At 38.9% G+C, this 23,275-nt stretch overlaps 3 protein-coding genes across 5 annotated transcripts; 1 reads left to right on the top strand and 2 right to left on the bottom strand.

Moving 5' to 3' along the window:
• On the bottom strand, positions 1–3,211 carry LOC122525966. Of its 2 annotated transcripts, XM_043649009.1 has the most exons (9): positions 3,124–3,211; positions 2,833–3,023; positions 2,207–2,362; positions 1,732–2,064; positions 1,376–1,555; positions 1,106–1,290; positions 866–1,031; positions 591–750; positions 1–475 (listed from the first exon to the last, which is right to left on the bottom strand). In XM_043649009.1, the coding sequence occupies exons 2-9, from the start codon at positions 2,902–2,904 to the stop codon at positions 63–65; spliced, it is 1,665 nt and encodes a 554-aa protein (XP_043504944.1). In that variant the 5' UTR covers positions 2,905–3,023; positions 3,124–3,211; the 3' UTR covers positions 1–62. The 2 variants fall into 2 exon arrangements, with proteins under 2 accessions (XP_043504944.1, XP_043504945.1); XM_043649010.1 differs by lacking the exons at positions 2,833–3,023; positions 3,124–3,211 and adding an exon at positions 3,024–3,117.
• Positions 3,212–3,240: 29 nt separating this feature from the next.
• LOC122525968 lies at positions 3,241–6,899 on the bottom strand. The gene is made up of 5 exons (XM_043649013.1): positions 6,814–6,899; positions 6,303–6,421; positions 4,220–4,422; positions 3,820–3,939; positions 3,241–3,598 (listed from the first exon to the last, which is right to left on the bottom strand). The coding sequence occupies exons 1-5, from the start codon at positions 6,895–6,897 to the stop codon at positions 3,465–3,467; spliced, it is 660 nt and encodes a 219-aa protein (XP_043504948.1). The 5' UTR covers positions 6,898–6,899; the 3' UTR covers positions 3,241–3,464.
• A 250-nt stretch (positions 6,900–7,149) lies between these two features.
• LOC122525963 (mediator of RNA polymerase II transcription subunit 13) lies at positions 7,150–23,040 on the top strand. 2 transcript variants are annotated; one of them, XM_043649003.1, is made up of 17 exons: positions 7,150–7,232; positions 11,590–11,929; positions 13,456–13,624; positions 13,727–13,872; positions 13,986–14,415; positions 15,567–15,716; positions 16,940–17,507; positions 17,598–17,804; positions 17,865–19,586; positions 19,680–20,043; positions 20,113–20,405; positions 20,523–20,714; positions 20,799–21,110; positions 21,187–21,525; positions 21,617–21,901; positions 21,999–22,270; positions 22,366–23,040. In XM_043649003.1, the coding sequence occupies exons 1-17, from the start codon at positions 7,164–7,166 to the stop codon at positions 22,496–22,498; spliced, it is 5,991 nt and encodes a 1,996-aa protein (XP_043504938.1). In that variant the 5' UTR covers positions 7,150–7,163; the 3' UTR covers positions 22,499–23,040. The 2 variants fall into 2 exon arrangements, with proteins under 2 accessions (XP_043504938.1, XP_043504939.1); XM_043649004.1 differs by lacking the exon at positions 15,567–15,716.
• Positions 23,041–23,275: the final 235 nt, after the last annotated feature.

Genomic DNA, 23,275 nt, shown 5'->3' with positions numbered 1-23,275 from the left:
TGAGCTTTATTTTTATCTTTATTTTATTTTGTTGATTTTCTTTTTTCCAATATCGACTAGTATTATCGCTTGCGAATTTCTCTCAATAGAAGAGCCAACTGAGAGTCTACCTTGATCGAATCTATTCGTCTTTCGAGCATTTCAAAGTCCAGCCTTTCTAACCACATAGGAGGATCGATTTGTTTGGATGGAAGAGGACACAACAATCTCTCTGTTGCCGCGCACACACCACACCAGGTTCGAAAGTTTAACGGTTCCAAAATATTTCCTAAGAAGCTGTTAAAGCGTGCTTTTTGTTCATTGCTCAGTACCATCCCAATTGCATCTTCAAGAGCTTCTTGAATATCGTTTGAAGAAATATACCGATTGCCTTGTAAGTTTTCTTCGTGGAATTTGACGAAAGCTCGACTGTATATTAATTTTCTTCCAGAACTCACAAAGACGTGCCTACTCAAATAATCCAGTGCGGTGATTCCTACAAAAAGTTTATCTCTTATATCGTATGTAAAAAATAATTATCTATTATTTTATTAATATCGTGCTTCATATTTTAATAAAACAGAGAAAGAAATAGTTATGCGCAAACATACCGTACAAACTTTGGCTGTCCAATATCTCAAAACGAGCAGTTTGTCGTGAAAATACACGTGGAACGTTTTGCATCGGTGGTACAGAAGTTTGGCGCGTTCCAGACAAGGCAAAGTGAGTCTCACCTTTCACTCTCAGAGCTTCTTCGAACGCAATTTTTCTCTGATATGTTTTTTCGTAAATATTATTCGGTCATATTTTGATTTCCAAGTTTTCTTTCTAATCATTTCTCTCTCTCTCTCTCTTTCTTTCTTGTATTTTTTAAATAATAATTTACCTTCATTGAAAATTCCGCTTCGATTTTGTCGCGATTTAATTCTCTACATAAATGTTTCAGAATTTCTGCCGGTATAAAACTGAAATGCATCGTCTGTTCTGTCAAGGATACCAATACTTTTTCCGAAGATATCACAGTACAAGAACCACCAGTAAGCGGATGAATTCTGTGGAGGATAGTTTCATTTAATTCTTAACATAAGTATATAACATATTTAAAAGGATTTCTATGCAAACTAACGAAGCTCGTCTGGACTCGTCATTAGTTTGCGAGATTTGCGTCTCAAGTGGTTCGAATGGATCACGAACTTCCGTTTGTTGTCCATAAATCGAATCTCTTCTGCACTTCCTTTTACGTAATTTTTTTCCTCGCCTTCGTACGACCGTTGGTTCATCGCTGTTGTCGTTAACATTGTTATCTACAATCTTGAAAAGACAAATGTTGAATGAAAACGAAATATGGTTTATTAAATCAAAAACAAATGATAAATAATTGTATATATTGCTTTACGGTTTCACAAGTTTTAGCATTTAAGGAAGATGAAAGAGCATATGGTGGCTGCAGCAGACGCGTTGTCGAAGCTGTAAATCGACGTCGAGAAGATAATGGTTTATTGCTAACGATCTGATTTCTTCTAGAAATTGGTAAAACTTCTAGAGTCAGTGCATGCCAAGTGAGAGTATCGTTGCTCTAAAAGAAAACAATAAAATGCAGCAACTTTACTAACCATCGTTAATCTTTTGTGGATCATTAAGTTTGACAAGATTCAATAAAGTAAATAATGAATTTCCTGTGCGATTGGTTATCGTGCAATTAGTAGTTCAACATGAACCCGATAAGAGCAAGAAGAAGATAGTTTGACGAACCAGGTGGGGCTGCGAGTTGGTTCTTAGATCTAAAACCAAGGTAGTGCGTTCTCGTGGATTGTATATAATTGGTGGAGGAGCGTTTTGAAGAGGACGACACGACACTGCCGCTGCTTGAACGCTAACGAGAGTAGGTGCCGGTGTGGGAGGTCGAGAATCGGTTTCAGTATATTTCCGGAATAGCTCTTCCGGAACAGTTAAAGTATCGATGTTAATTTCTTTGGTATCTAGATTTGCAGAATTCATGACAATACCTCCTCTCCCGGCAGCTAATAATCTAGCGCGAATCATTTCCATTTCTTCTGGTAATAATAAGGCTTTACCTTCGCTCGCCTACGACAGAATGAAATAAGAAAAGAACATGGTCACTGGTTGTATGACCATTGTAATTTGTTGTAAATAGAAAATAATAATTATACGATAACTACGTCACCACTAGCGATTATAAGAATATCGTAAAATTCATTTCATTTACCCATGTATCCTTCGCACGACGCACCACCTCTTTGGCTTCATTGTCTACAGGATGATTACACAAGACGGAGCAACCATAAGAATAGGGATTAAAAAGGCCAGCGTAAGGTCGAAGGGCGAAGGGTGCCGGCTTTGTAAATGCTGAAAGTTCCACATGCTGCGTGCGAAGATTATTCTCATGATTATATCGATCCTTTCATCTATAAGTAGTATATCTATATAAGTACTACAAACAAATGAAATTAGGTGGCATTATTTTGAAATAATCGATAAAAATATTAATCTTTCCGATTAGTCGTTCAATTCGGGTAAGCTGGAGTGAATCGTTTTGGAAGGAATTCATTTCGTTGGAGAATATAGTAGCAGGATAGTATGACGTTAAAAAAGAACGATGGATCGGTCATCCCTTCAAGATTTTCTCTCCTTGACGATCTACCACTCATACGTCCTGAATACTATTTTGCGGTCTTTAAGGCGTTAAAAAAATAAATATATCGAAATCAGAATTTGTTTATATTAACCAATGAGGTCCGTTATATGATAACAATTAGATGTAGAGAGAAATTAATTTATCCATTTAATATTTAAGAAAATATTTCAACAAAATTTGTCCTCAATGAAGTATACCTGTGGTTTATTTCTATAAATAGGTCGAACACGTGCAGAGATAAGGCCAGTGGCACTCGCGATTCCAGGCATTTTCTTTAACCGATCACCCTATCCAATGAAATAATTTAAAACGAATAACTGCGTGCTCGTATGTACACTGACATAGGAGTACTTTGCACTTCATTGTTGTTGTACAAATAACACCCCACCTTTGAAAAGATCATTCGTTGCTTAGTACCAACGTTGCTATGTGAATTTGATGGGTCGATCGAGTCCATGCAGGAATAGGTATACTTTGTGTGTACTTACGTGTTATACGATCGAAGCTTAATGAACCTCGAAATGTCAAGTACATATTTACATTGAAATAGCATTTAAGTATAGGATAAGTATAATACTTTCTATCAATAGTAGGCACGCTTCTGATCATTTTACATAACGTTTTATTCAATCTCATAATAATACAGTAATGAGACGAAGAATTACTTAATTCTTCTCTTGAGAATATTCTTATGTTCGAGTTTAATTATAATGTCAGAAAGTTTTATATTTTGTATTAGTTGATATTACAAGTAATCCAATACTAATTGAATAAGAACGTAATAGCAAAGAAATAATGCGAATGCTGTTTAAAAATTAAATGTAGGATTTTATAGGCGCCTATATTCTTCATAAAACGGATCCTCCAGCTTGAAACCTTTGTATTTCTTCTTATATTTCAAACCAGTGACGAGAGTCGAGCTGAGCGGAAAAGCCGTCTTGCCACCAAACATCGTGTCTGTATCTGAGAGAATATTATCGATTGAGTAGCTGTTTAAACGGCGCATGGTTCATAGCTATATATGTATATATATATATAGTTATAGAAAACATCCTAATCGTTACTACGTATATTCGAAAGAAATTTGTTCAAATGTTAAATAGATGATATAAATATACTACTAATTATACTACTAGTAGTATAATAAATACTGTATCATTTTATCGATTAAATGTTCATCTTACCAGGATGGAAACGATGATATTCGTATTGTACGTGTAAATTCTTTGGAAGCTGCATTCTTCGCAATGTATCTAGCGGCGTGGCAACGTCCACCGCATTACGATAAAATTCTTTTAGATCTCCTGATATACAATAATAATCGTTAACTTTAGAACATTGACTGAAAATAATTAAAATGGTGGTGGAAACTCATTTTAGAAATATTTGGGAATGAACTTTCCCTCGACATATATATACCAATCGAGGAAAAGGAAGACGAAAATGAAAGAGTAAAAAAAGAAAAAGATAATCGTGCCGCGTGGAAAATCTCCGTCAACTTCTGCGTCTTCTTTTGCACTCGTAATCGAGCATTGCAAAATTCAGTGGCATATGAAAACAAAAGGTACGAGCATATGTACTCACCGACCGTTTCGATGATGCAAAGCAATGAATTTGGCACGGAATGCCTGAACTCTTCCGCACAGGCTGCGAAAATTTGAAAGCGCAAAAGACCACCCTCGAGCTTCGCCGTGTCATCCGTAGAAATTTCTTGGCTCGTACAGATTTTGTCAATTCGTTCGTTTACGTCGGTAGGTGGATCGTATGGCTTTATTGATCGAAGAAATCTGAAGCAGAAAAGCAGCAGCGGATAAGCGGCGTGTTTAGATTAACTCCTTTTGAAAAGATTGGTCAAATGGAATCGACGACCGATGCTAATTCCAACTAAAATATAGATGAATTAGTAATGAATTCGTGTCATTTGATTAACAGCTCTTTTCATCTTTTTGCAATCATATCTGCAATCCAACATTACGTTCGTGTCCATAATTAGAATCAAGGAATAATTTCAACAGACATATTATATATATATATATATACTATGCATACAACAATTATATTTTCTTTTTCTTTTTACAGTAAAGCAACAATTCGTTTCTGTTGGGCGCAAAGAGATACATATATAGATGTAGTCAAAAATGTCAAAGTAAATATATATTTTTAGGGAAGAATATAATAGTATCGAGAATTTCATTATATTGCAAAGTTCTGCGAAGCTTCAAATAGTATGCAGATCGGTCGATCATTTCTCGGTTGTAAAGTCTCGTTATACTATGTTGTACGCCTTCGAAGTAGAGGAAGGTCCCTTTACCCTTCGTAAAAACGTTCTTCTATTCTAACGGTTCTCTAGATCTTGGTTTCTTTTGTAACATTGCAAGAACTTTTACAGCTTGTACAAGGCATTGAGAAATCAATTCACCCTACTTTCTATATACTCGATCAAACCCTTAGGCGTTCATCCTATTTTGAGAGTGGACCGTTTTCCTTGACGACAGGATTGATTTTCCATGGGACCAATCGATATCCTAAATTCGAGATTATCGTCTTATAATACCGCCTTTAAACTGCGTATATTTTCTATAATATGTGAGTACTTGATAAAAGAGTTCTAAGCGCAGCATGCTAAAACGGTCGACGATGCGATGTCCCGTGGGCGAGGGTAGAAGGTGGTAACGATGGTGTCGCACACTCGACCAAGGGAGGATCGGTACGGAGCGAAGGGAGAGGGAATAGGAGATCGATGTCCACCGATAGGACGCTAGTGCCCTCAAGTGCACCCTTCTGAAGTACGTTACTGAATGATACCAGTGCTGTAACATGAGAAAAACGCGTCTACGTACCTTCACGAGCGAGACTACATTTTTTTCATTTTACATTTTAGCTAAAATGGAAATCAAATTCAAGCCCAATCCAAATATATCGAGCAGTGATTTCTAATCGTTTGATAAGAAATGATCGACCGATCTATTTATTCCCTTTACGTATCATCAAATATAGACGCGAAATATTCCTTCGCCCTAGCAAGCCTTTCGTTCGATTAGTCAAGACTCGCATAGTTGTTGCGAGCAGAATATAACAAAGCAATGAGAAAGAAAGAAAGCAGGAAAGAAAATAAAAGAAAGAAGCAGAGAGGGAGGGAGGGAGAGAGAAAGAGAGAGAAAGAGAAAGGAGAACGGACGTCTTCCACATACCGCGTTGACAGGTAGACGCGAGACGATTGCTACGTTTCTCGATGTCTCGCGTATTCCGTGAGAAAAAAAGGGTCAGTGCCCCTAAGCATTTTTTCGGAATTTCCTAGAGATCAATTTCCTTTGCTTATTCATTGTTAAGGTAAAATCGATACAAATATAACAAATAGAAGCAACTTTGAAATGATCATTAGGAAAAATGAAATGAGAATATGAATAATCGAAATAATGACAAAATATCTGGAATAATCGATGAACGGGGCACCGAAAATCGCTCGAGACAGCCCTGCGAAGTCGTAGACGATCGGAACACGATTTGCGCGCTCGGATAGGCTCGGCCGCTGCGCGAGAAGTGGGAGAGGAGCGAAGGAGGTGGGAGAGAAGACCAGTATGGCCGCAGCCCGTTCTCAGGCGGTTGACCAGCTGCGCGACGTAACGTGACGAAATTACGTTTCCTTCAAAAGCGATTGACCGCTTACCCTTTCGCGGAAAGAGACTTCCTAGTAGCTTCCAACTTCGGATTCTGCTTGAGGGCACTCTTGGCAGGACTACTTAGCTTACTCGCGAAACGCGTACTGTCGCGACGCGCATTCCTTGTCTGCGATCAAAAAAAAGAAAGTGAACGAGGAAGAATTAACAATATAAAGAATAAACAGTATAAATAAGAGAGAGAGGGGGAGAGAGAAGAGAGAGAAAGAAAGAGAGAGAGTGTGTGTGTGTGTGTGAGTGAGTGTGTGTGAGTGAGAGTGAGTGAGTAGAGAGTGTGTGTGTGTGTGTGTGAGAGAGAGAGAGAGATAGAATGAATGAGTGAGTGAGAAAGAGAGAGAGAGGTAGAGATAGAGTAGAAATGATAGTGACACATCGTTGGTATTTGTGCATAGTGTTGAGAACGGTCGGTTTAAAGTATCTGGTCGATATAAAGTGAAAATGTCGTTGGTGAAGTGTTGAAAAATAAAACTAAAGACCATATTAGGAGTTTTTCTTACTAACCGTAGGGAGCGCAAATAAAGCGGATGTACTTTTGAATGGAATCCCGTAAGAGGCATGCCTGATGAGCGCCGCCATATTTTTCATCGTCGATCGTCGTCGGAGAGAGGAACTTTACGAAGCGAACGTAGCAGCGACCATCAGAAATATCGGGACCGATCGTGAGGGGTCGCCTCGGGCGGCTGCGCTTGTTGTTTCCCATCGTCCGCCATTTTACGGTCGCCATTGAGAAGTGAAAACCCTACTTAAATGTTCTCGAATGATAGCGGTTTCGCCGTGTAATTTTCGGGCCTGAGAGCCCTGCCGCGTCGCAAAGTGTTGCTAATGAGTATAAGCTGTGCGATGGAGAAGCCATGACGCATCCATCGCATCAAACCAACGGCGCCAGCCTGGAGGACTGCCACACGAATTTCTTCGCACTGGTGAGTGACTCCAAATCTTTCCTTAGCCGCGCATATCCGTTTCTCTCATCTGCTAAGACTTTCGCCTATTACTTTTCGTTATTTCGTCCTAATCGAGGTCCTGTACCTTCGAACCCGTCATCATACCCCCCCTTCCCCATCTTCTCGTGTCTCTGTCTCTTTCTCCTCTATCTGTCCGTCTCTCTCTACGTCGCAAAGTCGCCGTTTTCAACGAATATGATTTACAGTCTTCTTTCCGTTATTCGATCGGTCTTTTCTACTCTAAATCGTTGGCATCGCAACTATCTAAGGATTTTAATGGGAGAAACGATTATTGGCCGGTTTCTCGCCCCTGTTTCTTCCTCGAGCCTCTTTCTTCCCTAATCACGATTCCTTTTTTCCTTGCAAAAGAAATGGAGATGTCTTTCTACAATTAAATCTTTCTTGCGTTAACCTATATATCAAGACAGGAATTCCCCTCTGCAGTCCTCCTCGATCGAACATCGACTTCTCTCTCCCCCCCACTTTGTCTGTCTGTCTGCCTGCCTCTTTCTCTCTCTCTCTCTACCTACCTACCTACCTATCCACCTACCTACCTACCTACCTACCTATCTACCTACCACCTACCTATTTATCTCTCTTTCTCTCGTATGTTCCATCTCGTAACGCATCGCGTTATTTTCTCTCTCTCTCTCTCTCTCTCTGCTCTCCCCCTCTTCCGCAATACACACGCCCTTACATATATACTAGCTCTGTTTTCTCCATCGACAAGAGCGTGTCCTCGTCGGAAAGAAGTGTGCACTTCTTCGATACGCAAACATGAGTGCGTCTACACTCGCGTACGACAAGTATTATAGATACGTGTCTTCTTCGTCGTCCCTATTTGTGTACTTGTCAGAACGAGAAAGAGAGACTCGGGCAGTTTGTTTTTTGCGGTAGGATGTCATGATGTCGCTTTCGGTCAATTTCGGCTGTCATCTCGGTCATTATTGTACCGACAACAGACGAGCAACGAATATTATTTTACTTTGATTTATCTTCTTTTTCATCCTATCGATTTAGAGTAATTATTTCATTTTCTATGATAAAACAATAAAAAAATAGAAAAGGTCTTTTCGATTTTCGATGGAAAAGATGCATATGAGAGTAACTGCACCTGTTTTTCCTGATTTCAGTCATTAAATTTGATTTATTTACTATAAGTAAAATAGGAAAAGGAAAAGAAAACAGTCGACGAATGTAACGTAAAGTTAGAGCAGTCGCTACGATCGTCTTAGAAAGAAGGAAAACTGTGTCAGTCCCCCGTTGTTCCCTCTGTGCTTCTCGAAAGTCCATAACGCTTCTCTCTCGTTTGCCAGCGTCTCTCGAAACACCTACGAGTTCCTCCTTGCATTCGAGGTATACCGCGTTCTTTCCACGCTCTGAGCCTTTTTTCCTCCATCTAAGAGACTCATCAAAAAGTTAACACGAAGAGCCTTCGAGAAAGATAGAAACAATGGTGTACGCATCGCTAGTGCGCGCGCGCGCGCTCGCCAAGGTAGTTACATCGATGTTCTCTTCATCCTCCTCGTCCTCCTCGTCCTCCTCGTCAACCTCCTGGTTGGTCGTCGTGCGTCGTGCGTCGTGCGTCGTGCTATGCATGACACCGAGGAAAGAGGACAGACGCAGCAACGCATTTTTCTTCTATTCGCGGCATATACCAAACACAAACATACTGCTCGATTCAACATCTCTTTTTCTTTCGTCCATTGTCGTTTTCGTACCTTTTTTAGGATCCCCTTATTCGTTCGATCGCCGAAGGGGAAGGCTGAGGTTAGCTCAGTTGTCCTTATCCTTATTCGTTCACTTCTGTCTCTGTCCATTCACAATAAACGATCCAGAATTTATAGAATTGTTTCGTTTGTAACTACCTCGGCAGTCGTGTCTTTAATTCTTCTTTATATACTTGAAAAAAAAACGCGCGAAGAAACATTGATGTGTCAAATGTCCTCGACAATGAGAACGTGATTTTTTTTTTTCAGAAATTTCTTATATAGTTGAGAAGGCTTTATGTTGGTTAGATTAAGACTCGGTTTAATCTAACCAATATAGTACACGATTGGAAGTAATCACAAAACCGAGTGCATCGACTTGATAATATTTATTTACTTTGTGATTTATGATTAGAATGAAAATACAATTAAATAATATTTTCGAGGATAGATTGTTTTTTAATCGTGTATAGAATTTTTATCGGGTAGCACTCGGTCCATCGTTTCCGTTCGTCAAAGAAAAAAAGTTATAAAAGAGAAACGTGGAAGTTAGGAGAATTATAATTTACAATTAGCAAGTTTCTTTTCTTGCACCACGACCGTGTTAGATACATTTTGTCAAAGCTTGCCACATTGTCATCGAGACACTAGAAATTTCGTTAAACAGTAATGTAAACACTTTTATCGATAAATATGGCATTGTTCGTTATTCTCAAATATGTAATTTTCCAGCGAGTCGAAGGACTGTACAAAATCTTATCGTAGTTTGTAAAGAACGATTATAATGTGAGATGTAAGCTAATGTATTTTCATTTTTATATCACGTACTCAACGCTATACATGTAAATCCATGAAGAAATTTTTCTCAGCGAGCGTGAAATCATGAAAAATTCGTTACTCGAAGCAAATGAAATCTTATAACAGTTGTAAGTCAGAACTGTTACATACATGTCAAGTTCTTGCATAGAAGTTTAAATTTAAATGATTTTTATTCATTTCTTAGAGTTATATGAAATTTGATTAAGATCGATCTAGCAGTTTTGTTGTTGTTGTTTGCATTGAGGATAGATATTATAGTTTTGCTGTGCTTTATACGAACGACCAATAAAGAAGTAAACATGACGCTCGCTCTATTCTTTAGCGGTCGTAGACGAGATCGTGCTCTGCTTTGGTCTCGACTTCTCCCATGGCTTTCCCTTCTAAAAGTTCCTTAACTCGATCTTTCTCTTTCTAATTGTTTGCACTCTCAATTCCAAACGCGAGGAAGAAATCATCGTATATTTATATAGTTATAAATTGAAGAATTTCGTTCGCTCGTTACAAGCGTGCCCATGCATGCACTTATTAACTTTAATGACAGATTAGAGGAGAATGTCAGTGACAGAGCGTAATATTTTACGTACGAGTATACGTATGACTTGAAATTATACAGTAAGGTTTTATTCGATATACGCGCGCAAGGATAAAGGTTAACTTCCTTGGTCTGCCAATATGTCCTATATATTATTTGGTCAATGAAGATTCTCCAAGAGATATTGAGTACCACTGAATCGGCGGCTCGAAGAACGGTGCGCAGGCGTATTCGTTTTACCGTCGTGTAAACAAATGACCGAATGCCAAGGGAAAGCGCATGCGTGGCGCTTCCCTAGCCGCCGTTTTCGAGGTTCTCAACTTTATTCGAATGTAAAGAAACATAGTTTACGTTTACTACGACTCATTTTACGGATTAGGTAATTTTTCTCGTTTCTTCCCTATGCATTCTTCTACAATATGCATTTTCTTAGAATGATTTATCTGATGAAAATAAGATTCACGAGTCATTTGTATTATCATATTGACAAATACTAAAATCGGTTGGCTGAAAAGCGAACCTTTACGATTATCAAAATATTAACGCATGGATTTTGTCTATGTAGTTCATGTCTAGTCCATTTATTGCTCTCAAACGTTTCGACTCGTCGATATTCGCTCTTTGTGAAATCGGACATTTCTGTAGAATAGACAGGCAGACGGTGGAAATGGATATGGGCTGGGGGAATGGAGGAGGAGGGAGAAGAGAAAAGAGAGGTTAGCGTTCGTAGGATCGCCGTCCAGTGATCTCCGAAAGAGCCGAGGAGTGGGGAGGATAGGTAGGTTCGGTGGTGGGCGCGCTCGCAAGGATGGAACGAGAGAGGCACATAGGGGGTTCCCCGAGTTGAACCCACGCGGGCGGCCTTGCACGTCGCCTTGCTTGTATTGATCAGCAAAGCTTGACAGGCCCGTAACGCTGCGGGGCGCTTTTCATGTTTTCGTCAATGGATGGCCGATGCTGGCGATTTTTTAGCAAAGACTGAAAGCAGAAAATTTAACTATATTCCTAATAAAAGGACATTTTGTTTATCGATTATCGAATATCGATTGTAAACGTAAACTATTCTTATGAGACGTGGAATATTTCTATACGATCTTTTTATATAGATTGTAGTATTTTTGGTCCTTTATATTGCAGGCGTGTTAAAGAAACATGGTTTGTTAATCGATTAGTCTGTTATAATGGCAGAGAATCGATTCATAAAGAGAATACTTGATATTTTATTACAAATGTTTCGTTGTATGTGCAAAGAAATGATTTGGTTTTTTTGTTGTAGACGGACCTCTGCGGTATAAAATGGAGGAAGCTCGTGTGGGGCGAAGTTACCGGAGGTTTCGGGGGTACTCCACTGGAGGATCCGGTACTGTCGAGTTTCTCGCGTTGCCTCGCGGGTGACATTCTGTGCGTGTGGCGAAGGGTCGCCGCCACGCCGGCTGCCTCCGCTGGCGGCCCGGCAACCGCTTCTGGATCCGGCCCTGGCATCTTCGAACTGGGCATCGCGCCCTCTCCGGCTCCTCCACCACTATCTCTGACTGCAGCCAAGGAACTCTGGATCTTCTGGTACGGCGAGGAACCCGATCTTTCTGGTCTCGTCTCGCCAGAGCTCATTGCCTGCGGTGAGTGCATATCGCTCGCACTCTGATGCATCAATGCCAATCCTTTTAAATAGAGAAAACAAATCGTCATGAAGCGAATCGACTTGTGTACTTTTCACAACCGATACATAACAGCCTTGGACGAGTATCCTTTAATATTTGACTTTCTAAATAGTATTTTTGAAAATCTTTGAATACTATTGCAAGCGATTTAGGCCATACCAAGTGTTGTCTCTTTTATTTGTTAGTTAGTAACTAACAGAAGACGACTAAATGTAAAATATTATTATGTAATAATTCGTGATAGCCGCGATGTCAAAGAAAATCCTTACGAAATATGGATGGAATATGTAGTTGATTAATAGGAAATCTATCGAGACAAGCTTAGAATACTTTCTATCAGTGTCAAGAAACAAGGTAATTCAACGTTCGCTCCTTTTTCTTTCGATCAGTGATTCTTGTTCGACAATTCAAATGAGATATCGAAGAATATTTAAGAAAATTTCAATGAAAAATTTAACAATTGCGACATAAACAAGAATAATAAGATAAATAGGACTTAATTTGTTCGAAAAGGTTTTATTTATTTATTTGTATCTAAATCGATTCGCAATAATTTGAAAGTCACTGTCTTGGAAGAAAGAGGAGTTCTTCTACAATATTCTTGGAAGTTAGCATCGAATCGGAGGCGGAAAGCTCTCTAAAGAATGGTGATTGAAACGAACTAGAACGAGGGAGGGAAAAGAAAAGAAGTTAGGATCGAAATAATGTCAATTTTCACGTTGATGTGGGCAAAACTACTTGCGGATTAAGTGACACGATAACTACCTTTCGTTGTAACCTTGCAGTAGTTGTACCGTGAGGAAGGAGAAGGTATAGAGACACGTTGAAAGTAAGCGGTAATATCGAGCATCTTGCACTCTCTCGGTATGCTCTGGGGTCGCTGAACCATGCACTTGTCTTGTAGCTTGTTGCAGCGCAACCTATAGATCCACCGTTGCGTACTGTGCGCGGGATTACTCGAATCGTGAAACTGTAAACCCGTGCGCCTCCTTTCTTCCGCGGTATATATCGCCCATAAATTTATGAGAGTGATTGGATTTGGAATTGTTCAAAATCGTTAGTTGTAAGATTTTGACGGTAGATAATACCAATTGAATAATTTAGAGAATCGAGTAAAATCCAATAGCTAGCGTGTGGAGTGTTAAAAAGTAAAAGGAGTCAAGGCGCGGTACTGAAGACGAGTTCGAAGTCGAGTTCAAAACCTGTCAAGCGATTTAAGTGAATGCGATATTTACATGTTCAAATTAGTGTATAGCGCATTACCATAAAAAATCAATATCGCCTTAACGTCCTATTATGTAAGTATTCACATTTTTCATAATAAATAAAGAAGCTCCTAATTAAATTCATATTTACAGCTTTGCATTCATAATGATAGTGCGAATAGTATCCCCGTTCATTGTTTTTTTTTTCTTTGTTCTTTTTTGTTTTACTTTCATTTAAATTGTACAAAGGAATTAACTATTTGTTATCGTTTATTACAGAAAGCGAACAAGGATCATGGGAAAGTGGTTTGTCGTACGAATGCCGGTCTCTTCTTTTTAAAGCTCTTCATAATTTGATCGAGCGGTGCTTATTGTCACGTGACTTCGTTCGATTAGGAAGGTGGTTTGTGCAACCATACGATGGCTTTGAAAAACATCGTTGCAACAGGTACATGTTTACATTGTCATCTAATATAACATTTAGGTTAAATTTGGAAGTGTTTCCACCTCGTTCCTCTTTGAATATTCATTTTCCTTTCTAATTTTGCAGTAGCCATTTGTCATTCTCCTTCGCATTTTTTGTGCACGGAGAAAGCACCGTATGTGCGAGCGTGGATGTCCGCCAGCATCCCGCGGTACGACATCTTACTAGGGCATGTTTGCAACGCACTCAAACGTCTCAATCCGGCGTCAAGGGTAAATATAATAAGGAGAAGAAGGAGGTGGAGGAGGAGGAGGAGACAGAAGAGAAAAAATAAATAATTAATTTGTAAAGTTTATAGATTTGACTTAAGATTTTCTTGTCCCAGTGATCTTGGCTCCTTACGGATTGGCGGGAACTTTAACAGGCCAAGTTGGACGAATGGATAGTCAGTTTCTGGAAGAATGGAAACATTTCTATCCGATTAATAATAATAACGCGGAAACAGGATTGTCACCGCTCGTTGAAGTCCTCGTTGGTGGTGTACGCATGCGTTATCCTTCATGTTATGTATTAGTTACGGATATGGACGATATACCACCGGGTGCTCCATTATCGCCACCAAATAGTCCTATTAGTTGTGAAAATTCTTTTCCCATCGAACAAGATTTTGGGGCTGCCACGGAATTACCAGAACGAGTATGGGCAGAATGTACTTTAAGTTCGCCGGCATCCGCTTCCAAGACAGAATCTTCCACAGAACTTGGAACCTGGACATTTGTTGAACCGACGCAAAAGGCTTCCTGTACTTGCTCAAAGTAAGTCAAATAATTCTTTAACGCGTAACAAAGTGATTTTTCACTCGTTTTTATATGTGCACACTTCCATGCGTACTATAATTTATAAATTAATCATTTATAATAACAAAAACTCCTATCAATAATATGATAAATTCGAGTTTTCTGTACTAAAAATAATATCTATAATGATTTAGAATCGTGCTCTGCGCCATATAACAGTGCAATATATGTTGACATACATGAAGAAAGCAATACAATGTCGCATATTAGAATTTGAATAAACTTATTAATGATCATTTTATATTTATTTTCAATAAATTGGATTTGAAGAAGATATATTACTAATAGATCGATTATTATGATGGCAGGTCAACTGTTTTATAAAATGTGTGTGATTCTGCATATATATATATATATATTTGCATTCTATTATTCTTATGATATCAAAGGTGCACTGTCGTTTTAAATATATATTTAGGATTTATTTGAAGCATGATTTACACTAGTAGGTTCTGTAACGTTGACTATGTCAGTACTGTGTAGTATAATATACAAAGTAATATTTATCGATTATTCTTCGAATCTCCACTCTATAAGATCTTCGAAGATTTTTTTTTCGATTCTTTACAAATTATTTGTAAAGAGTTCGTATTTTTACTTTATTTGGCTTTGTGTGTATAATAAGTAATTGTGACTTACGAGAATACTTGATAGTGTCAACGATAGAACCATTTTTATTTGCATGTTAGAGTATAATTTATAAAACGTAGATCGTGGAAATGTTTGAGTGCAGATAGTAGTTTTGAATGGCTGCTTCTGCAATGTGTGCATGTAAAATAAAGCTCTTTGAAAAGGTTTAATGCAATTCTTACCTGTTCAAGTAGATTTACACTGTTATCAAATTATGCAGGGTAACAAAATATATATGATAGATGTTTATAAATTCATTTATATGCATACCTATGAGATCGTAAAAAATCATTCCTATAACATAAAAAGATAAATAACGAATAACAAATATTTGTTGAAACTTGTGATATTGTGGTATTGATTCGGCATATAAGGTATAACTTTTTGATACGAGTTATGCTTCAGGATACTACGGAACCAATGAGATCATAATATATCTCTAAAGGAAAAAAACAAGATGTTAAACACATCGGTTGCAGGTATACCAACCCCGGGGGTTGGAAGGGCCTGGTCTCCTCACAGGTTCAGAGGGAGAGAGTAGATAAAGGTGGACGGAGGGTCGTACCATTTCATCGACGCTCTACCACCCAGTGGGATGCTTGCCCCTCTGTTCCTGCTAGTGCCCCCAGGTGGGTAATTTCTGCCCCGATATCAAGAAATCTATGCTGTATCATATTATCGTGCATTACAATAATTGCAAATGGTCGAAAAAGGCCATAACATCATCCTTGAATTCACTGCTTCCATCAGCTCTGTCATATATTATATATATACGCATATATACTTATATAATATATATATATCAAATCATACAAGTAACAGAATTTAATGCATTGTAATACAATAATTCAATTTCATTCGACGATTGCTTCTCTTTAGGCATGTGTGTTAATTTTAGCACTTAAATTATAACTAATATGCTGAAACTGGATATTATCAGTACATCATCTTTTTAACAATATGGAAGAGGAACTTTTTCCTGATCAAAACTGTATCATTATTTAGACAATTCGTATATTTTTTTCTATAAACATACTGTGAAAATATATGAAAATGGGCGTACAAAAGAAATCAATTAGTAAGTATACTCGTAGAAAAAACTGAACTAATTGAATACAAACCATTTTTCTTTGGTGTATTTATATTTTCATTTGATATGCGTTATTTTATTCATCCTGAAATAAATAAACTTCATATTCTGAAATTTGATATTATTTGCGCTTATTTCATCATGCACCGATATGCATATATTTTATTCGTGTTGCTTCCTGTAATAATATAATAGCATTATTACATATAATTTATATTACATGAATTTTTCAATCGTTTAATTATGTGAAGTATTCAATTTTTTAGTATATTTTTGTTCTTCTTGAAATATATTTGTAAAAATGTAATACTTGCATGGCTATATTTATATATTGTATACATGTTGCTAACAAAATATAAAGTTAAACATGAGCGTTTGTCATTGTATGTTTCATATAACACCCATTCTATATCATATACATAGTAGTAATATATAGGCAATCGATCTATTAACGTATTAAATTTCAGCATGCTTCAACCCATTTAGTTTATAATTTTTAATTGGAAATACTCTTCAAGTGCCAATCCTTAGATATTCCTTTTTCTGTGCATGTATAGACGTATAGATATGCTATAATAATATCGTTAATAATTCTAACAATATAAGCATGTAAAAATACTTCATAAACTTGTAGGTGGGAGGGAAGGAGAAATAAAAAGATATCTTTTGTATATTTATAATATTGTCTCTTGTACTTATTTAAGACGTTAGATTCTATTCGCACACACATTAATCGTTCTATTTATTGTTTAAATAAAACAGGACCGTATTGAGCAGAGTAGAAGCACCGAGTACACCACCAGAAGGACCACCATCTTATTCGAGAGGTCCACCCACCGGAGGAGATTGTTTACCGGTTCCATCGGTGGGATCGCCAGGATCACCGGCACCATCTCCACTTCCAACTCCGCATTCTGAGCCTGCATCGGTTCCACCAGCGGAACCGACGATGCCTACGCTCAGTCCACAACCACCACCCAGTCACACAAACACTGCCCCTCCTTTAACTCCGTCGCAAGGTCCAAAATCGGCATCTTCTGCATGTAATAACCAGGCACATAGTCCTTTACCTGGGCAAACACTAAAACGACCAATCTTAGCCTCTAGAGAATATGAAGGTGCTCTTTTAGAAGATGAACAACCTTTGTCTTGGCTTTATGATTATTCAACGCAAGAAGCTTGGCTCAGCCACCCTGTGAAACGTTTTAAAGGTTCAACGAGCGGTCCAACTAATGTCCGAAGTAACACTCTGTATCCACCAATGAATTTGCAAGCTTTACAACCTCAAGCACCAAAATTAGAAATTAAACAGGAACCAAACGTAACAACAGTACGTGTCTTCTAATTGTTATTTATGCCAATAAAAATAATCTTTATCGTCGTTTATTAATTATTTATAAATTTGTTGTGTTTCACGTAGAGTGATTGTATCGGAAGAAGATCGGATCCTTACGAATTTGATGCGATGGGGGAAGAGAATAATACCAACGTCGATGGATTAAGGCGGCAAAGAGACGATCCACCTAAGCCAGGATCTTTATTTACTAGCGAAGGTCTTCAAGCGTCTTATAAGGATTTGGATCAAATATTCGATAATTCTGATCCTGACACTTCGAGCGACGAGACCGTAAGTTTATTCTTCTATTTTCTTGAACATTTGTTTAAGCATAAGTATAAGAACAAATAGTTCCAGAACTTAAATCAGCTCCAAGTGCAAACACCACCGGGTTCCAATAAATCGGGCGGCATGCATGAAGAGACAAGGATAGACGGTACAAATAAGCACAACAATCTTAGTGTAGGAGTATTACGACCCGAAGAACTCTCCAAAATGTTTCCAACGCCACCATCTTTGGAGCACAATCCGGTCGCTTCGCCGTGCCAGTTGAGCGATCCGCTTGTAGACCAAACCGATCTTTCGGTCCCGCAACGTCCACTCAGACATCTCCCGGATATTTATCCTAATATGGGATCACCGCAAGAGGAACCAATCGACGATTGGTCATTCGTGTTCAAGCCAGCTCCCATCTGCAAGATGGTTGGTTCTTCCAAATACGCCCCACTTACAAATCTGCCTAGCCAATCCCTTCCACCCGTTACACTGCCATCGCACTGCGTGTACAGACCTTCCTGGCAGTGTAGTTCGACTTCCATCAATTCGGATAAACCTCTTCCGCCATCTAGACCCGGATCCGTTCAACAACAACCTTGCCCACCGAGTCCTGCGCCATTAGGTGCTCCATACCGTACGACTACTCTTCCGGGTAGGCCACCTCCACCGCCGTATGACCAACCGAGCCCAGCAACTTCTACAACATCTTCGTATTTAAATAAGAATTTAAACAGTATTGAGGCAGACACTCCGGGCCCAACTCGTGCACCGGAATCGAATTCTCTCGTGGTGAATATACTTTTAGGTGATACGGCATTAAATATTTTCCGCGATCATAATTTCGACAGTTGCAGTCTATGCGTATGCAATGCAGGTCCAAAAGTCGTTGGTAACATAAAAGGTGCCGATGCAGGTGTTTATTTAACGAACTCTTGGGGAAACGGTAGTGCTTTGATTCAGGATGACGATCAAATCAGGTGCAGCTGTGGCTTTAGTGCTGTGGTGAATAGACGATTAGCTCATAAAGCGGGATTGTTTTATGAAGACGAGATGGAAATAACGGGAATTGCTGAGGATCCGACGGACAAAAAGAAAGGATCGCTTGGGTTGGTAGCGTGTAACGGAGGTAAATCGGTCGAAGGATTAGACGTTATACCTTCTAACGTCTTGGAATTACTTCGAGAGCAATGCTTGTTGGTACAGAGTTCTGCGAGCAGTCTTTACAGAGCGGCAAGAAATTATGCCAGTACGAAAAGTTATCCTATGCACGCGCCAACGGTGAATACTCTCGAATTCAACGATGGCAACGAAGTCTCCCTTGCAGCATTGGATCAGGGAAAGATCGACACTACGCATAGTGAAAGGACTAATCGCGTTAATGGCATACATCGTTGGGTCTTTCTAAGAGCTCGCGGTCCTCAGTGTAGCGGTGATATCGTGAGAATGATGAGAGCCCTGCAGCCACTTTTGCAAGATGCGGTACAGAAAAAGTGTACTACCAGAATGTGGGAAGCTCCTTATACAGTAGCTGGACCTCTTACTTGGAGACAATTTCATCGTTTGGCTGGACGTGGAACGGATGATCGTTGCGAACCACAACCGATACCCGCGCTTGTTGTAGGATACGATAGAGATTGGCTGTCGTTAGCACCTTATGCTCTTGGTTATTGGGAGAAACTATTGTTGGAACCATACGCTGGCCCGAGGGACATCGCTTATGTTGTCGTTGCACCGGATAGCGATTGTGTAGTCAGCAAAGTCAAATCATTTTTCCGTGAACTTTCAACCACTTACGAAGTACGTAACAATTATTCATATTATTTATCTAAAGGGATGTAAAAAGATAATCGAATCTTAAACGAATGCGCTTCTTTTCTATTTACTTTCTAGATCTGTCGATTTGGAAGACACACATCCATTTCAAAACTATTACGCGACGGAATTCTTCGCGTGGGTAAATCATCGGCACAAAAGTTATCGAAGCAACCGATCGATGATTGGTTCAAGTGTCTTGGTGAAAATCGAATAGGAGAATTGTTAAGATTATATGCTCAAGTTTGTAATCATCGGCTGGCACCGTATTTGACCCAGGTTATACAAGATCGAAGTTTATTAGATCCTGGTGATGTTCAATTACCAAATAAGCAACAGCAGCAGCAACAACAACAACAACAGCAACAACAAACGACTACTCCTGTTACCGATACGATGCCAGCAACGCCTGATGTGATGACAACAAAGCCAGAATCAGTTGGTACGTACCCGCGTTCCATTGGTAAGATTAACGACATTTATTCTAAATATTACTTAATCGTATATACAGAAAGCGAAAACCCAAGAAGCGAGACTCCCTCGAATACAACAAATCCAAATCCGAATATCGGTAATACTACACCGACTCCACAATTGTCTACCGGAAATTCAACAACGACAATAGGACCCGACGAGGAGGAAGTCGAACCACCAGCTGTTGTTGTTTATTTAATTGAACCATTTTCTTTGGGAGGACCTGAAGATTCGGATCGTCGACGGCTCGCTATACTAGCTCTTTTACGGGCGTATTCAACTGCTGTGAATAGCATGCCTGAAAATATTAGATCTAACATAAATGTTCAGGTAATCTTGGCTGAATGTAGTATCGATAAATAAAGTAGATAAATTAGATTATCATAGATTATTCGAAATCATTAAAAACAGGAAATAAATTGTTACTTGAACATTTTTTACGTATAGTTAATATCGCTGGAAAGCATAATGGAATTAGGTCGGGCGAGAGAAAGGAGAAAGAAAGAAGATGAGATGAGAGCTTTGGCTTTGAACGTGTTTCTTCAAGGACGTCGTTTGCTGAACCATAATTCCACGGTAAAGAGTCTTACCGGTTTTGGTACCGCAGCCGCCGCAGACTTATTCCTGAAAAGTAAAGATGTAAGGGATCATATTGTTTAAAGTTTCGTTTAGAAACTTAAAAAGAAAATAATGATAAATGATTTTGTAACTCCTTGACATCAGGAACGGAACAAAGCACCGTACCGACTGTACGCGCCAGCTTACGTATTGGCCCCTTTAAGAGCAAAAAGCGAGGCTCCGGAATCATTTGGAATTGCTGGACCAGAAGAATGTGCTGTACTGTATTTGAGTTATTGTCTCAGCGAAGATCAATCCTGGTTGTTGGCCGTGGCAACGGACGATCGAGGGGAAATCTTTGAAACTGCTACCATTAACATTGACATACCTAATAGGAAACGAAGAAAACGTGCATCTGCTAGAAGAATTGGATTACAGAAACTTATGGACTTTATTCTTGGTGTGATGTCTCAAGGTGTAAGTATCTAGGCAAGATGAACATCTTGTTTCAGACTTTACTTTTCCTCGTTTGGGACGTAAGACTTTTTTCTAGGTGCAACCGTGGAGATTAGTTGTAGGTCGTGTTGGGCGTATAGGACACGGAGAATTGAAAGGTTGGAGCTGGCTACTTTCTAGAAAAGCCCTTTTAAAAGCTTCGAAACATTTGAAAGAAATATGTGGACAATGCAGTCTTTTATATCCGTCAGCAGCACCCTGTGTACTAAGCGCATGTTTAGTATCCCTAGAGCCTGATTCTACTCTTCGACTAATGGCCGACCAATTCACCCCTGATGAAAGGTTTAGCCAAGCATCAGTAAACTGCCAATTATCCACACCACAAGATGTTACATGTACTCATATTCTTGTTTTTCCTACGTCGGCTACTACTCAGGTAATTGATTAGTGGCTACTTTCTTTACCAAATATTTACTTCTTTTACATATTTTTCCGTAAATTTGAGATGTTACTTATTGTATTTCTAGTCCTCCCAGACTGCCTTTCAAGAACAACATATAAATGGACCAGAATTAGGAGACGATGAATTATTTTCTGCTTTGAATGACGACATGCCAGAAGCAATGGAAGGCATGGGAGATTTCAATGATATTTTTAATGTATGGCCCGAGGCGGGTGCAGGTGGTGGCCAAAGCCCTAGCGGAAGTCCCCATCGACCCGAAGGATCCCCGTTAGGAGGAGACGGCGGTGGTTCTGGCTTAGGCAATCACGATGGACCAGGCAGTCCTTTTCAATGCAGTAATGCATCCAGAGTAAGTAAATAAATATCTATTCTTTTTTTTCCACCAAGTAGATATTTAATATTTGTTCATTTTATATTTGAGATGCCTTTGAAATATTATATTATAGATAGCCGTTGCTGAACAATCGGAAGAAGTTGGTACGCTTTTGCAACAACCGCTTGCTCTTGGTTATATGGTGTCTACTGCACCGACGGGACGAATGCCACCATGGTTTTGGGCAGCTTGCCCGCACCTCGAGGAAGTTTGTCCAGCTTTTTTGAAAAATGCTTTACATCTGCACAGTCCCTCGATTCAGCAAAGTACTGAGGATCTCCTTCAACAGCAAAGCGCCCTCACTGCTCATCCACTTGATTCGCAATATACCACCGATGTACTCAGGTTTATATCGGAAATTCTTTATAGAGCCTTTGTTATAAATAAATAATATATACATATTTATTAGATATATATAATTTGATCTCGTTAATTCTCAGGTACGTTTTGGAAGGATATAACGCATTGTCGTGGCTCGCAATCGATGCAAACACCAAGGATCGATTATCCTGTTTACCGGTGCACGTACAGGCGCTCATGCAGCTCTACCACGCAGCGGCAGCTCTCGTCTGACCCTCACCCTCGTCCTCTCCCTTTACAGTGCAGCATGTGCACCTCTCTCACGCACTCCTTATTATAATGTCATTTGGGGCTTTACGAGAGCAATTGGTTCTATATGGGCAATTTCTCTCATGCATTAGAAATGTAGATATCGTTCGAATATCGAGAACGATTTTTCGACCAGTTGTTAATGAAACCATGGGATGAAGAAATAACGGCTTTGTTACAAGGAGTATTTAAAGAATGATATAGAGTAATGCATTATAAACAGCAGGTCGTAAAAAACAGCATGACAAGTCCCTTTACAATTTTCTATTCTAGCCCACAAATGAAATAGATTTGTAATTTATGTTTACAAATGTGATAAAAAAAAAAGAAAAGAAGAAAAAAAGAAGAAAAAAAAAAGAAAAAGCAAACAAATTGTAAAATCAATGTGGCCATGCCGTTGATGAAAATATTTATGCGCAAACAAAAAATAAGAAATAACGTGTGTGTTGTTTGTAAAGGAGCGTATTAATGTGAATAAAAAGCGCGGGAAAGCGGGAAATGAGAAAGAGAGGATATATAAAAAAGATAATTTGCAAATGCGCCTCTCTGCTGATAGATAGTTCAATTATAAATCAGAAGAATCTCTAGAATGTTATGTACCAAGTTTTTAATTGTAAATTAAATTTTGTACAAAGTTTTTATTAGTAATAACGACGAAGTAATATAAAATGATATTACGTTGTTTTTTAATTTTATATAGATAATATAAAATGGGAGGGAGAACTTCGTTTTTATAATGCC

The sequence above is a fragment of the Polistes fuscatus genome, unplaced genomic scaffold (assembly GCF_010416935.1).
Source record: "Polistes fuscatus isolate 324 unplaced genomic scaffold, CU_Pfus_HIC Scaffold10, whole genome shotgun sequence".
In the NCBI taxonomy this organism is placed as follows: domain Eukaryota; kingdom Metazoa; phylum Arthropoda; class Insecta; order Hymenoptera; family Vespidae; genus Polistes; species Polistes fuscatus.
This window is presented reverse-complemented; position numbering and strand designations above follow the sequence as displayed.